Raw genomic sequence first — 16884 nt, 5'->3', positions numbered from 1 at the left:
CTTTTTTTTTTTTTTTTTTGCGGTACGCGGGCCTCTCATTGTTGCGGCCTCTCCCGTTGCGGAGCACAGGCTCCGGACGCGCAGGCTCAGCGGCCATGGCTCACGGGCCCAGCCGCTCTGCGGCATGTGGGATCTTCCCAGACCAGGGCATGAACCCATGTCCCCTGCATCGGCAGGTGGACTCTCAACCACTGTACCACCAGGGAAGCCCCCTTGTTACTTTTTAAATAATAGCTTTATTGAGATACATTTGAAAATGTAGAATTCAGTTGTTTTTTGTATGTTGGTAAAATTGTGCAACTCTCACTGTTATCTAATTCCAGAACATTTTCATCATTCCCAAGAAGATAGTCTAAACCCATAAGCAGTTATTCTCCATTACCAGCTCTCCGAGCCCTTGCTAACCACCAATCTTTCTATCCCTATGGATTTGCCTATTCTGAACAGTTCACGTGAATAGAGTCATATAACACGTGGTTTTTTATGTCTGACTTCTTTCACTTGGCATAGTGTTTTCAAGGTTTATCCATGTTGTAGCCTGTACCAATACTTCATTCCTATTTGTGACTGAATAATGTTCCCTTGTATGAATATACTACATTTTATTTATCCATTTATCAGTTGGTGGACATTTGGGTTGTTTCCACTTTTTGGCTATTATGAGTAGTGCTGGTATGAACATTAATGTATAGGCTTTTGTGTAGACGTATACTTTCAGTCTTCGGGGTTTGTTTCAGTGTAGAATTGCTGGGTCGTATGGCAGCTCTGTGTTTAACATTTTGAGGAACTGCCAGATTGTAAAATGGCTGCACCTTTTTACTGTCTCACCAGCATTGTACGAGAGTTCCAGTTTCTCTATATCCTTGTCAACGTTTGTTATTATCTGTCTTTTGGATTATAGCCATTTTCATGACTGTGTAGTAGTATCTCACTGTGGTTTTTAATTGTATTTCTTGTGTAACGTTTTGTATTTTAATAAACATTATTTCTCAGTACATAATTTCTGGAATAGAGATTTAATCTATTTAGGGATATTAGGGACATACATAAAAAGACTCCTGGAAGGTAATTTCATTACTATTATTAGATCCGAAAAATAGTCATTGTTCACCTTGAGATGGGAGGGAGGAAAGAGAGGATTCATTGGATAAAAGAGATTGAGGAAGCTTATCAAACAATCTCAACCTTATCCTATTTTACTGAAAGATTAGAAGAGGAGAAGAGGGTAGAGAATTTGAGCTGGAGTGGAAAAGTTTGGCCGTAAGGGGAATGTGAAAAGGGAATTGTATCTGAAGAAAAGGATCACACAACCACAGAAAGCACCTACTTGAATTTGTAAAACACAAACATGGAATAGAGACATAGCAAACCCAGCGATGTGTTTTTGTTGTCTCGGCACCGCTTGGGTGCCGAAGAGAGGGGGGTTAAGAGTGTGAATTCTGGGGGTAGAACATGACATATTGAGCAGTTGCTGCTTGCCAAGCATTGATCTAGGCACTAGGGGTATTGTGTTGAGGAAGGTAGAGGAGACCTCTTCTTTTAGAACATTCTAGTGGGGGGAGGGGACAAAATGTACACATAGAGGAATACAGGAAAAAGTAAACAAATATGGAGAGTGACGTAAGAGGGGTTGGTGATGGCAGCTCACGCAGTGCAGCTCAGATTGGGGGTGGGGGCAGTTTCGGGCAGCAGGTTGTTGGCTTCTGCACCCTGACATATGTTCTTAACGTTAGCAGGTCTCCATCTTTTCTCATGTTCATACACTTTTACTCTTTGTGTTTTGATTTCCAAATCAGTAGATAAGTTTATGCTGAATAAATGGTAAATACAGAATATAATGCTTGGCGTTTTCATCCATTTATTTTTTAAATTGGGGTGGTTGATTCTCTACTTTTCTTAATTCTTACATTAAAGGGAAGAGGAAGGAAAGAGCAGACATATACTTTGAATCTTCTCTTTTTTCATCTGCAGATGACTCCAAGGGGAAGAGTGGGGACGGGTCAGCATCTGAAGAGAATCAGTTTAGTGATGACGAATATAAGACCCCTCTTGCCACACCTCCTAACACCCCACCTCCCGAGACAAACAGCAGTGATAGGGAGAAAACACCTCCATTTTCTGGAGTTGAATTCAGTGAAGAGCAGCTTCAAGCACATTTAATGAGCACGAAGATGTATGAGAGGTACTCGCTGTCCTTTCTGGATCTCCAGATCATGGTTGGACGAGTGAAGGACAACTGGAAGCATGTCCAGGATATTGATGTGGGACCGACCCATGTGGTCGAGAAATTCAACGTTCACCTACAGTTAGAACGCCGATTGATTTATACTTCAGATCCCAAGTACCCCGGAGCCGTGCTATCAGGCAACCTACCAGACCTAAAGATCCACATCAATGAAGATAAAATATCTGCTCTAAAGAATTGCTTTGCTCTCCTGACCACCCCAGAAATGAAGACTTTTGACACTCAGATTAAAGAGAAGATTTTTCCCCAAGGGGGACAGCGGGGAAGTTTGCAAGACTCGGTGATGAATTTAACCCAGAGCATCGTGGTGTTGGAGCAGCATACCCGGGAGGTTCTGGTGGAGTCACAACTCCTCCTGGCTGAATTTAAAGTGAACTGTATGCAGCTTGGTGTTGAGAGCAACGGCCGGTACATTTCTGTGCTCAAGGTATTTGGTACCAACGCTCACTTTGTGAAGAGGCCTTATGATGCTGAAGTCTCCCTCACTGTTCATGGTTTGCTGCTGGTGGACACCATGCAGACATATGGTGCTGATTTTGACCTTTTGATGGCCTCTCATAAGAACTTGAGCTTTGATATCCCAACAGGAAGCCTCCGGGATAGCAGAGCCCAGTCTCCTGTCTCTGGACCCAGCGTGGCCCACCTCACTAATACTGCCACACTGAACGACCGATCAGGCACTGGTGTTTCTCTTGACAGAATTCTCACCAAAGAACAAGAGTCCCTCATAAAACTGGAGTATCAGTTTGTGAGTTCAGAGTGCCCATCGATGAATTTGGACAGCACTCTTCAGGTGGTTTCGTTACAGGTGAATAATTTGGATATCATCCTAAATCCAGAGACAATTGTGGAGCTGATTGGTTTTCTTCAAAAATCCTTTCCCAAGGAAAAAGATGATTTGAGTCCTCAACCTTTAATGACTGATTTTGAAAGAAGCTTTGGGGTACAAGGAACTTACCAATCTACATATGAACAAAACACCGAGGTTGCAGTGGAAATCCACAGACTTAACCTGCTGCTCCTTCGGACAGTGGGAATGGCAAATGGAGAGAAATATGGCAGAAAAATTGCGACAGCAAGTATAGGTGGCACCAAAGTTAACGTCTCCATGGGCAGCACATTTGACGTGAACGGTTCTCTTGGCTGTTTGCAGCTTATGGATTTGACACAGGAGAATGTTAAGAACCAATATGTTGTCAGCATTGGGAATTCCATAGGCTATGAAAATATCATCAGTGATATTGGCTACTTTGAATCTGTATTTGTCAGAATGGAAGATGCAGCCCTCACTGAAGCTCTGAGTTTCACCTTTGTTGAGAAATTTAAACAGGAATGTTTTCTCAACCTCAAGATGGCTTCCTTGCATTACAACCACTCTGCTAAATTTTTGAAGGAGTTGACATTGTCCATGGATGAGCTGGAAGAAAATTTTCGAAATATGCTGAAAAGCGCAGCCACCAAAGTCACCACAGTCCTAGCCACCAAGACGGCCGAGTACACTGAGATGGTATCACTCTTTGAAACTCCAAGGAAGGCCCGGGAATCCTTTATCTTAGAAGAAAATGAAACATATGGGTTTGGCCTAGGTGCATCTCATTCCGACACTGTAAAGCTAATCTTGAACATAAACATTGAATCACCAGTTGTTTCTATCCCTCGGAAGCCTGGGAGTCCTGAGTTGTTGGTAGGACACTTGGGACAGATATTCATCCAGAATTTTGTGGCAGGAGATGATGAATCCAGAAGTGACCGTCTGCAAGTGGAAATCAAAGACATTAAATTATATTCTTTGAATTGCACCCAGTTGGCAGGCAGAGAGGGCCCTGGGCCTGAAGTGAGCCAGGCGTTTTGCTCTCCTTCTGGGTCTGCCAGTGCCAATAGTCAAGAGGAAGCTCATTTCACCCGACATGATTTCTTTGAATCTTTGCATAGAGGTCAAGGTGAGGAGTGTGTATCTTTTGTCTCATTTTGTTTAAAGATTCCAAACCCAGTTCATGTAGATAGTACTTGGTTTAAAATAACTACAAAAACCTTTCTTTTAGAATTATCCCCGGTTAATATTTAAGAAATCAAAATAAAATTTTAATAGAATGCTTCATATTAGGTTGGAATGTTTGCAACTTTTTCCATTGATAACCATATTTGGCAAAATAAGATTTTTTTTTTTAAGTGGACCCGTTGGGTGAGTGTTCATTCACAGGGATTCAGTGGGTGGATTCTGTTAGAGTATTATGTAATTTGGTCAAATGCATCTGTTTTTTTTTTCATTCCTAAGCTGTAGATCTTTCCTAGTTAAATATCGTAGTCTAAGGCAGCTGGAGGGATTGACAGAAATAGAATATGAAACTTAGTCTCTGGATGTTATGTTCTCCTTTGAGTATCCTGTCATCTTCTGTAATGGTTTGGTCCAGGGTTCTAGGAATAAAATGCCAGTTTGTGTTCTCGATCTGATCTGCTAAAACCGAACAGTTCAATCTATTAATAGACTTGGCATCCACAGAAATCAGGTAAGCCCTAGACGGCCTTATTCATCGGTGAAGAAATTAATGCCTTTGAGAACTTCTTCTATGGTTCTCAGCTGTGTTCACCGATTGATTTACATACTTAGCAAAAGATTGCTTTTTCTGCTTGGGTTAGAAGTTGTTTACTTAGAACCTTATATTGTCTGTGATTCTGACTTAGGTCCAATAAGAGGGATCAATCTAAAGCTGGACATGGATGAGCAATTTGGTTTGGAAAATGCCAGCTTGGGAGGTTAAGAGAAGCTTAACATGGACCCTGGCCTGGGTTAATGTTCACTGCACCATATTTTGAAGCCACCAAGTGGAGCATGTCATGAAAATAACTGTTACTTTTTGTGTATAAATTTATCTTATACCTCTGCTTGCTATGAGTTTTGGTCTTGGGATAATTACCAAAGTTTGTATTCAGTCATAGACCCCAGGTGCCAGGCTAACCTGCCCTCCTGGTCTAGGAGCAACTCCTGGGCTTTGTTCTAAACACTCTCTACTTAATCAGCAGGAACGCAGTAAATATGAATGTTTCCAGTCTGTCATTTCCTCTCTTTTATGCCAGCTTTTCACATCCTGAACAACACGACCATTCAGTTTAAACTGGAGAAGATCCCTATAGAGAGAGAATCTGAATTGACTTTCTCCCTTAGTCCAGATGACCTGGGAACTTCTTGCATCATGAAGATCGAAGGAAAATTTGTCAATCCAGTGCAGGTAAACACGTTATTGATTTTTATGTCAGGACAGTTGAAATTATGTAATTATTTTACATTTATATTATATACGTATGTTATATTTATATTTTGTATATATAAAATGTTGGAAGGAAAATATATAAATTCAAAGAGATATTCATATTATTGTCAATAACTTCTTCCAATGAACCATGGAATCCTTTTATCATGTCCTTCTATCACTGGGGAATCAGTCTTGTTAGCCTTCTTCATGTGGAGGAGGGGCGAATTATGTAGAGGAAGAGGGCAAATCCTTAATTCCATTGCCATTAAGAAACGAGGAAAATCATTGCTTAAAAAGTCAGTCTCTCTTTCCCAGAAGGTTATAATTCTTGTCACACTTCTGACACATTTGGCCCAGCCTGTAAAACAATGTGATTATCTGAGCTGTTGACAGATCCCTTCAAGGGAGACTTAGTCTTGCCCCTCATTGAAATGAAATGGTCCGGGGCTCTGTGTGTGGGGGGGGGGGGGGGGGGGTGGGGGTGGGGGTGGTGTATGTGTGTATACACCTGTCATCCTTTTTCCTTCGAAAGTGTCATTTTTCCTGCTTTCACAGGCATGAGAGCAAAAAGCATAACATTATAAAACAGCAAGGACAAGCAGGATCTTAGGACAGTGGACCCTGGCCTTGGGCAGTATTTGGTTACTAGTCTGTCTGGCAGTTGCTCTGGAGTAACCCGGGAGTGCTGTTAACAGAACCTACATACTTTTTGACATCAGTGGTTCCTAGATATGGGTCTCTGGGTGAGAGAACTTTCCCCAAAGCTTTTCCTTTTTGGCTTCTAGGGTATTTCCTTTTTCTCTTTTAAACTTTTGCCTCATCAGTGGTGGTTACTTAGGATGAATATTTCAGCTTAAATATAGCACATAATGTGAATTCTATTGGATTATATTGACTTATTATCTTATGGTTACCATCGACTTACTGTTGTGTTTTTTTTGGTTTTTTTTTTGGTTTTTTTTTTTTTTTTGCGGTGCGCGGGCCTCTCACTGTTGTGGTCTCTCCCATTGCGGAGCACAGGCTCCGGATGTGCGGGCCCAGCGGCAATGGCTTACGGGCCCAGCCGCTCCACGGCATGTGGGATCTTCCCGGACTGGGGCACGAACCCATGTCCCCTGCATCGGCAGGCGGACTCTCAACCACTGCGCCACCAGGGAAGCCCCTTACTGTTGTTTTTGATGAAAATCTTAAAAAATTATTTTAAATAATTCTTTAAAATAATTTAGTAATTTAGATAATGAAAAATATTTTATTATGAAAGATTTTAAAAATAGACAAAAGTAGAATTGTCTAATAAACCTCATATACCCATCACTCAGATTCAGCAGTTACCAAGATTTTGCCACATGTGTCTCGTCCATTCTTATTTTCCTTTGGGGAAATATTTTAAGGCAAATCCCAGACCTCATGCCATTTTTAACCCTATATATTTAGAATGTATCACTACAAACTATGTGCATTTAAAAAAGTAACTATAATGGTATTATCATGCCTTACAAAATTAATGAAGATTCCTTGGTGTCATCTGAATTTTAATCCATTTTCAGATTTCAGAGACAGTTTTGATTGTTTCAAAAACGTCTTTTCACTTTTGGTTTGTTTGAATCAGGATCCAGACAAGGTCTGTACATTGCATTTGGATGGTACAACTTGTGGGTCTCTATTCATTTAGTTTCCCTCTCATGTTTTTCCCCCCATGACATTATTTTGTTGGGAAAACTAGGTCAGTTGTCCTGCGCAATGTCCTACAGTCCGGATTTGGCTGTTAGTTTGTGGTGTCACTGAACTTGTCCCCCCCATTTTCTGTAAATTGTAAGTTAACTCTGCAGGTTTAACTGGATTCAGGATTTTTTTTTTGGCCAGAACACTTCAAAGGTGGTGCAGTGTACTTTATGTTATATTATATCAGGAGGCACATAATGTCTAATTGACATTAGTGATGCCAAAATTGTTGATTGTGTTCAGGTGGCAGGAAGCTGATCCCTCCATCGTAAAATTCCCTGTCAGTCACTCGTGTAAGGTCTTATTCACTGATAACTGTGGTGGGATACGTTATTTATTTAGGGGTTACAAAATGATCACCTTCTAATTCTGTTTTTTCTGTATCTGTTTGGAATGCTTCTGTTAAAAAAAATTGTCCTTAAGTAAATAAAAAACTTCCCTGAAAACAGTTTTATTAAGAAATTGTAATTAAAAACAAAGTAAGGGAGTAACAAGTAATCATGGATCTGCATCATTATCATCATTATCATTAAAAAGTACTGTTTGATCAGCTGTACTAAACTTAGGTTGTTATACTAATTGGTGATGATCAGTGAGTTTTAGAACCATGAGTCTTGTTTCTCAATCCTAAGGTATAACCACATTAGACTTCTGGCAGTATTCCCTTCAATTTTTGAGGTTGTTTTTTGGGGTTAGAGTGTTTTGCTGATTCAGGCCTACAGTTAATAGCACTTATTGAACATTTATTGTGTGTAGATTATTCTGTGAGGTACTTGGGGAGGGCCTTGTGAATAGATATGGGTCACAGAGAGGTAAGGACCGAAAAGAAACAAAAGATAGTCCTTGCTGTCACCTAAGTTAAAACTTCTCGGGGAAAGCCATAAAAAATTAGTGGGCAGTGCATATGAGTGCAGTTGATGACAGTAGCAGAATAACTGAATTTTTCTCTTCGAATACAGGTGGTGTTAGCAAAGCATGTATATGAGCAGGTTTTACAAACTCTGGACAATCTCGTGTACAGTGAAGACCTGAATAAGCTTCCAGTCAGTGCCACCTCCTCACCTTGCCCTAACTCTCCTGTGCCTTCCCTCGGTACCTGTGGAGAACCTTCCGTTGAAAGGAAGGAGAACGGATTGTTCAGCCACTGCAGCCTTTCTAACTCTTCTCAAAAGTCCTTGTCTTTTAAGGAAGTCAGATCTTTTACCCAGATTCAAGCCAACTTCTGTATATCAGAGCTTCAAGTTCAGCTAAGTGGAGATCTGACTTTGGGGGCGCAAGGTCTTGTGAGCTTAAAATTTCAAGATTTTGAGGTGGAATTCAGTAAAGACCATCCTCAGACTTTATCCATTCAGATTGCCCTGCGCTCTCTGCTGATGGAAGACTTATTGGAGAAAAATCCAGATTCCAAATATAAGAACCTGATGGTGTCTCGGGGAGCCCCTAAGCCATCTAGTTTAGCACAAAAAGAGTATCTCTCTCAGTCTTGCCCTTCTGTGTCCAACGTGGAGTATCCGGATATGCCTCGGTCTCTCCCTTCCCACATGGAAGAAGCTCCTAATGTCTTTCAGCTGTATCAGAGACCCATTTCAGCCTCCCGGAAGAAGCAAAAGGAAGTCCAGGACAAGGACTGTCCCTTGACCCCACCTCCTTCTCCAACAGTAGAGGAGCCCAAGATACTTGCTGGAAGGAGTAAATTTGATGATTCCTTGGTCCATATCAATATATTCTTGGTGGATAAGAAGCATCCAGAATTCTCTTCCAGTTATAATCGAGTTAACCGGAGCATTGATGTTGATTTTAACTGCTTGGATGTGCTGATCACACTGCAGACCTGGGTCATGATACTAGATTTTTTTGGAATTGGCTCCACTGCAGACAACCATGCAGTGAAGGTGCCGCCTGAGGACATTCTACAAAACGTGAAGTCAGAGCCAAGCGCTTTAATAGAGTCTGAACTTCAGGATCCAGTTAACACCAAACTGGATCTCAAGGTATCAGTCCTCTTGGGCTCCCATAAGTTCTAAGAATGAATGTGGGCTTTTTTACTTAAATGCTGTCATTGTACATTTACTCTAGAAAATTCTTCTTATTGGCAGGGGAGCTATATGGTTTTCTGGATGTCTATTACAGAAGGGTAGACATTCGTATTTTAGAAAAGGTTTTAGCATTAATCCCATCTGGAGGCAGGGGAAATAAATGGTTTCAGTAACTTCTTGTCTTTCCTTTGGGCTGTGTAGTTCATTGGAATTACTTAGCTTCTCTAAGCCTCTGTTTCCTCATCTTCCATCATCTCACTATGATAACTAAATGAGGGAATTATGTAAAGCACCTGGCAACATGTCCAGTACTTAGTAGCTACTTTAAAATGTGCCTATTGTCATCATCTCCCTCTCACTCAGAACATTACTGGCTTTTATTGAGAGCAGCAGTACAGGTGTTAAAAATGAAGTCTCGAATGTCAGATTTGCCTAGATTTGAATCCTGGCATTTTTGTTGTAACCATACAGCTGTGTGGCTGGGGACAAATTATTTAGCCTCTTTCTCCTTCAAGTTTTTCATCAATAAACGTAGGGTGTTTAATGGTGCCTATGTCATTGGGTTGTGAGGATTCAATGAGATGATGTAGGTAAGGCCCTCCTCACGTGTGTGGCAGAAATGATCATTCAGTGAATGGTACTTCCCCCCACCTTTTCCTCCCATGCAGTTGTCTTGTAGAAACTGGGTTAGTGTCCCCTAGAGTGTCCCGCACTCTGGATTTGTCTCTTTGTGTCCTTATGGTACCATTTGACTTCTTTTATCCTCTAATTTTAGAAATGGAAGTTAGCTCTAGAGACTTGATCAGGTTCAGGTTCGACTTTTTGGTAAACACCCTTCAGAGGTGGTGCTGAGTGCTTCCTAGTTACACCAGGAGGTCTACAACATCCGGTTGTTCCACTTCTGGTGACTCTAAGATCCATGCTAAGAGTGGGCTCAGGTGGTTATAGCTGGATTCCTCTAAGCAGAGCATTTTTAGGCCCATTACGTACATTATTTTGATGATTAAGTGGCTAGAGGTGTTTTTACTTACCCCTTCATGAAGGTCTCATTCCCTCGAGCTCCTTCTGTCGTCCATGTCCAAAAACTACTGCAAGGGGACCCTCTGTGGTGCTGGAGTGGCCCCCCAGGGTCATTGCTCCATCTGTAATAATTCTCTCCTTTTTTCTCTGCCTTCCCCTACACATGATTTTTCTCCTTCCTTTCCTTCTATTATTTTCTTTCTTTTTCCATTTTTTCCCATTGATCAGACATGTACCGATCACCTACTTTGTGGTAGGCATGAAAGATGAAGGCGTGAGTATCACTGGGCTCTGCCACTCGGGAGCAGAGTGTATGAATGGGGGTTTGATCTGTTCTCCGTCCCCTCTTCTCTCCTCCTTCTCTTCAATCAGGGCCTCACCCCAGTGATAACACTCAGAGGTACCTGCCTCAATAAATCATAGACATAGAGTCCTTTTTGTGGTTAAAATGACAGTATTGCAATACCGTATTTCTTTGTTTCAGAGAATGCTGTTCCCAAGACAGAGGATTTTGGTTTTCTTCTATTTATAGTTGTCTCTGGGAAAGAAAATCTTGGATTGTAGTTCCTAAGTGAAGTCCCAGTTGGTCACCACGGGCTTCTATTAAATACTTGTCCCAAGACATTAAACATTAAGTGTATTTCTCATTTTGCTTTGACAGATTTCTTAGGGTGGACTTTACTTAATGAATCTGTGTGAGTGATTACAAAATAGTGTGATGTTAGAGATGAATGCAAAAAGGGGAAAAATTGTTTTATAATGTAAAACATTTCACTAACAAAGAATAGACGAGGCCAAAAACCCCCACAAAAACCTGAAAACCAAATACCAAGAAACAACAGAGTTCATTTCCTATCAGCCCTCTCCTCTTATTATGGTTTGGCTGACTAAGAAAAGCTGAAATGAAGATGGCATCAGTAAAATAAAAGCTTTATCTTCAGATTTCCTGAGACTTGCAGCATCTTTCTCGATGCTGTTTGTCTGAAAGTTACCTTTTTTCCCCTCAGTGATATTTGCCTTGCTTTACCTCCTGTGTTCTTAGGTTCATTCGCTCTCTCTCGTGCTGAATAAGACCACCAGTGAGCTTGCTAAAGCAAATGTGTCCAAATTAGTGGCACACCTGGAAATGATTGGTAAGTGGGGAAAATCAGACTTGCAAAATCTGGGAAGAGTTTGAACATCCTGTTTACAAATCTAACTGTCCTTACTGACTAAGGTGTGGCTCAGTGGCTTGGTTGTGGTTACTAGCCTGGCCATGATTTGTGGTGGTGGTGCCCCAATACTGGTCTGTGGATCAGAATCATCTGGGTAGCTCGTTAGAAATGCACACGTCGGCACAACTCCTTCCCCATCCCAGGAATCTGATTCTTTAGGTTGGGATGGGGTCCTGACATCTGTCTGTGTTTTAAACAGACTATCTGGGTGACTATGTAATTTCTTTGTCTAAAATTAGGACATTTTGGGGAGTGAAAGGGGGCATTATTCATAATTACAGCTGGGAAACAGGCATATAACAGGGCCGTCTCTGGGAAACCAGGGCACGTGTTCAGTCTGTTGCCATGCATAGGGGGAGCCACCAATAGGGGGTGGTTTAGGCAGGGGGATATTGTAGCAAAGCTAGCATTCTTTCTAATGGGACTCCATAGGTTGAAATTCCTAGTAGCACACAAGAGAGGAGCTGTGTCAAGTTCTAAATCAGAGGGATTTACAGTGTGCATAAAATACCGCTCCTTTTTTAAGCAACTGGTAATGAAATAAGGAAGATTACAAAGCTCCAATGTTGATTCTGTAGTAAAATAAGAATGTCTTTTGGGGACGGGATGAACTAAAATTGAGATTTCATGCCTGGTATAAATTAATTATAAAAGGTTCCTAGAAGAGATGGGTCTTTAGAATTGGGAGAAGCTTGTGTATTTTTGTTAGAGGACATTAGGGGTCAAAAATAAGTATGTGTCTTCAGCCTGACAAATATATACACCTCAGTCATTGTTCTGTAATGCTAATTATGATGATAAAGTTTGTTTCACAGAAGCGGCGGTGCAGAATATTCCTTTTCAATATCCACACCATGTTAAGAATGATTCATATAGGTTTGCGCCCCAGGTGCACATTTCAACATTTCTTCTTTCTTCTACCCACCTTCCAGGGGCTTTACTTGTGTAATGTCAGAGTAGTTTCAAATCTGTGTCTCCAGTGTCTGTCTCATTAATTTTGCCTTTTAATTAAATCACACTAAAACCCATTTTTTAATGCTCGAGTAACATATCTGTGACACTTCCTCCTTTATTCTTTTTTTTTTTTTTTGCGGTACGCGGCCCTCTCACTGTTGTGGCCTCTGCCGTTGCGGAGCACAGGCTCCGGACGCACAGGCTCAGCGGCCATGGCTCATGGGCCCAGCCGCTCCGCGGCATGTGGGATCTTCCCGGACCGGGGCACGAACCTGTGTCCCCTGCATCGGCAGGCGGACTCTCAACCACTGCGCCACCAGGGAAGCTCCTCCTTTATTTTTTTGTCCGTAGTACAAAATAGACCTTATGATATTTCACTAATTCTAATTAGTGGTCTGATCTCAGAAGAGAGCACATTTTTATCTGTATTTGTAAATGTTTTATCCTTTAAATTGTGTATGCATTTAATTTTTTTCCCCTTGTAAGTGTTAAAGTGTGATGCTGCAGTATTATTTCAGTCCCTTTGGACTTTTGCATTGAGACTATTTGCAATAGTGCATAAAATATTTTTCTGGGTGTATAGGAATATGAAAATTTTCTTTTGAATTTTGCTTTATTAAATGGTGTAAAGTCTGAAGCATGTGTGTATCAATTTTTGTTTCAGGCAAATTTAAGGTGTGTGACAGAAAAAAGATACATAAGAATGTGTTCTAATTTTTAACATTCCTAGAAGGAGACCTGGCCTTACAGGGAAGCATTGGGAGCCTGTCTCTGAGTGACCTTACATCCCATGGAGAGTTCTATAGAGAACGGTTCACTACAAGTGGGGAAGAAGCACTCATCTTCCAGACTTTCAAGTAAAAATACCGATCTTTTCTCACTTAACATTTTGTCATAATTGCTTGTTGTTTCAAATTCTTGTCAGCTAAACAATGAAGAAAAGTTTTAAAAAATCGTAACATCTTACGTAAAATTGATTTGATCTAGTTATGGGGAATCTTGATTTATATATATCCAATGCAATGGATCTGCATTGAAGTGGGCGACTCAGGCTTAATAAATAAATGTGGTATGATTGAAATCATTGTGATTATTATTAGTCTGGTTTCACACCAACTTGTTATGTGACTTTGAGCAAGTCACTTAATCTCCATGCATCAGTTTTTCTATCGAAATATTGAGGGGACTATGTTAGATCAATTTCCATCTAGCTCTGAATGCTCTGGAATGATTTCAGCCTGAGAAAGTTGTTGAAGTTACGGGTTTTAAATGACATTACGCATTTTTCCCAGTACAATCATAATCTATATTCAATTTTAGAACTTAGAAGGCATTTTTAGCCTATGTAGTTACTAAAGAATGGTTTTCTCAGAAAGCAGAAAGTTTAAAAGGCTGGGATTTAAACCTCTCAGGGAACTGTTAGAAAATACAGGTATCCAGCTCTGCTCTCAGATATTCTGGTCTGCGGTAGTATTCTTTTTTTTTTAAACTTGCCGAAGTGATTTTTAAAAATTTTTTGGCTGCGCCGCACAGCATGTGGGATCTTAATTCCCTGACCAGGGATCACACCCGCGCCCCCTGCATTGGAAGCACGGAGTCTTAACCACTGGACCACCAGGGAAGTCCTGCCAGAGTGATTTTAATGTTCAACCAGAGTTGAGAAAAATGGTCCCTAAAGATGTCTGAGAACTTTTTCTTTCCTTTCCAGAGGAAGTATATCATACTGTTCTGAGAATTTAGATTGATTTGTTTGCACTGTTACCTACCACAGTGGCATGGTTCTCTAATAAATGAGATAATTAGTGTCAAGCTCTTAACTCTCTGCCTGACACAAAATAGGTGCTCACCTAATACGAGTTCTTTTCCCCAGTGACTGTATCCTGTATAATAATTTATTATTAGGGCATCATGTTCCATTAAATTTAAAACCATTTGTAAAAGTTTTCTAATTTATCTGTGAATGTAGATGCTAAAACTCTTTAGCTTGCATTTCACTGAAGTAAAAAGAAGACTTCTTTCAGCTTCCAGAAGACAGATTGCCCCAGAAACTTTGGTTCTGTTGCCTAATTTTCTTTACCAATTGTTTTGTGGTCTTATTTTTATTACCTTTCAAGCCCATATTGTCACAGTCTTTGCTAGAAGAGTGAGCAGGAATAGTCATTTTTTCCTTAAAGGCAGGGAAAAAGAGCCTCAGGGGAAAGGTCTGAACCACAGGTGGCTTCTGAGTGAGTTCTGGAGTCATGAGTGGGTTCAGCACCCAGAGCTATGCCCCTGTTTATAGCCCTGGCCCTCACGCCAGACTTTTATTTAACATCCTCAACACATGGCGGGAGCTTAGAAAGGAAGTAATTGTTGGAGTTTGCTTTCTAAAACTTGATTGGTGGATTTCCATTTTAATAAAGCTGTTTTCTAGGGAAACCCGTAAGTCCACCCAAGTTTTCTTCAAATACTAATTTGCATCTTGCTGCTGTCTGAGTCACATTTTTGCCCTTCCTCCTAGATATGGCCGGCCCGACCCGCTGCTCCGGAGGGAGTACGACATTCGAGTGAGCCTCCAGATGGCCTCCGTGCAGTATGTGCACACCCAGCGCTTCCAGGCGGAGGTGGTGGCCTTCATCCAGCACTTCACTCAGCTGCAGGACGTGTTAGGGCGCCAGCGAGCTGCTATTGAGGGGCAGACGGTAGGTAGTGTCATTGATCCAAGATGCTTTTCCAGTTTGACTGATCAGTAGAACTTTTAAATCTCTAGAGGTAAATCTGGAAACTTTCACTGAAAAAGGTGAAGGTAATTAGGTAATCTTAAGCTTACTACTGTCCTCCAGGTAGCTGAGTATCTACAGAAATCTTACTGTAATCAGAGAACTTATGTTCCTTACTCATCATATCGTGTTTTAATTTCCTTTGAAGTTTAGCTTTAGCTTGCTCTAAAAAAGATAAACTTTTTATGGATAACACTAAAGACTTCAGGTCCCTTTTAGAACTTCAGTGGGGTTACTTCTCCTGGAAAGTGGTCCCAAAGAACATATCTATTCTATTATAGGAAGAGGATTTTTTTCAGATATAGTTCTCCAACTTCTTAGTTCATGGCTCCCTTTAATGTCTTGGAATTTTTTCCGTGATACATCCTAGACCAAAAGAAACACCTAATGGTCTTTCCATTTCCTAAGTAATGAAGTCTAAACAGCTTAATAAGTATATATGTCCAACAGCTTAGTAGCTGTTAGGAAAAAAACACGTAAGTGAAAAATGAGATTTTTGTTTCATTTTTAAGTAACCGTAATTCCTTCCTAGTAGGATGTATGTGCCTCTTGGGCACTGAACAGTTTCTCACACTTGGAATCAGGTTGAACATCACAGCCCTCATTTCCTTTTCCACATTTATTTTCTCATGGTACTTGCTTTTTATAGCAGCAACTGCTTAAGACACAGCTTTGCAAAGATGTGACATCATTGAAAGGAATGTGGCATGATCTAACATTGAGTGTAAACCATCTCAAGTTGGTAGTTTGTGCAGTGTCTAACAGATGATGTGTTTCCCTCAAAGATTTAAAATGTCCTGGCAGTGCACCTGTGAGTGTGAGGCAGCCTCCTGTGGTGTCTTGGCACACAGTTTGGGAACCACAGAAAACAATTACAATGTAGTTCTTTGTAAAACTTGTTATTTATTTATTTTTAAGCTTTATTAGGTAAAAGATTAAAATTTAAGTCTTTATAATGGCAACACTTAAAAATTTTATGTTTTAGTTTAAATTAAAAAATTTTGAATATGTTGTATATTGTTTTAGTACAGAATCAAAGTAAAAAAGGACATTTGGAGAAAAGTCTCTTTCTCAATTACTTTTCCTCAGCCACCCAATTTCTGTCCTTGGCAACAACCAATGTTACTGGTTTCCTGTGTATGTTATAGAGAAGGTATTCGTTTTTAAATATAAAAGTACAATCAAATGATAGGGAATCTGGAAAAGATATCTTATCAGTTTTCTAGCACCATAGGTATGTTTTATGTTCTTTTTTCCCTATACATGTTTCCATGGTTATAATTATGGAGTATGGAACCTTTTTTTCTCTCTTCAGAAACTAAAAAAAAACAATTTAGTATTTGATACATATAAAGAATATCTGTAGCATGCTTATAAATTACAAAGTGTGATAATAGAAGGAACATCTATGAACCCACCACCAAAATAAAAATTAAAACATTACTAAGACTGTTGCATGTGGTCCTTCCCTATCTCATTCTGTTAATGCCTCAGGTAACCCCTCTCCTGATTTTTGGGTCGACTAGTCCCTTTAAAATTTTTGCTTGTTTGACCTTTATAAAAAGGGCATTAAATTTGCTTGTGTCGGGCTTCCCTGGTGGCGCAGTGGTTGAGAGTCCGCCTGCCGATGCAGGGGACGCGGGTTCGTGCCCCAGTCCGGGAGGATCCCACGTGCCGCGGAGC

At 40.6% G+C, this 16884-nt stretch overlaps 1 protein-coding gene across 6 annotated transcripts in view; it reads left to right on the top strand.

Moving 5' to 3' along the window:
• Window positions 1-16884, top strand: part of VPS13D (vacuolar protein sorting 13 homolog D) — a 244821-nt gene that overhangs the window by 32246 nt on the left and 195691 nt on the right. For all 6 annotated transcript variants that reach the window (XM_082649814.1, XM_082649813.1, XM_082649811.1 and 3 more), the window contains 6 exons: window positions 1972-4185; window positions 5321-5472; window positions 8178-9209; window positions 11317-11407; window positions 13173-13299; window positions 14943-15123. In XM_082649814.1, coding sequence (XP_082505940.1) covers window positions 1972-4185; window positions 5321-5472; window positions 8178-9209; window positions 11317-11407; window positions 13173-13299; window positions 14943-15123 — 3797 coding nt within the window. The remainder of the gene's footprint in view (window positions 1-1971; window positions 4186-5320; window positions 5473-8177; window positions 9210-11316; window positions 11408-13172; window positions 13300-14942; window positions 15124-16884) is intronic.

Source organism: Grampus griseus (assembly GCF_964374135.1).
Source record: "Grampus griseus genome assembly, chromosome: 1".
In the NCBI taxonomy this organism is placed as follows: domain Eukaryota; kingdom Metazoa; phylum Chordata; class Mammalia; order Artiodactyla; family Delphinidae; genus Grampus; species Grampus griseus.
The sequence above is the reverse complement of the archived record's forward strand: the minus strand, read 5'-3'. Positions and strand labels throughout refer to the sequence as shown.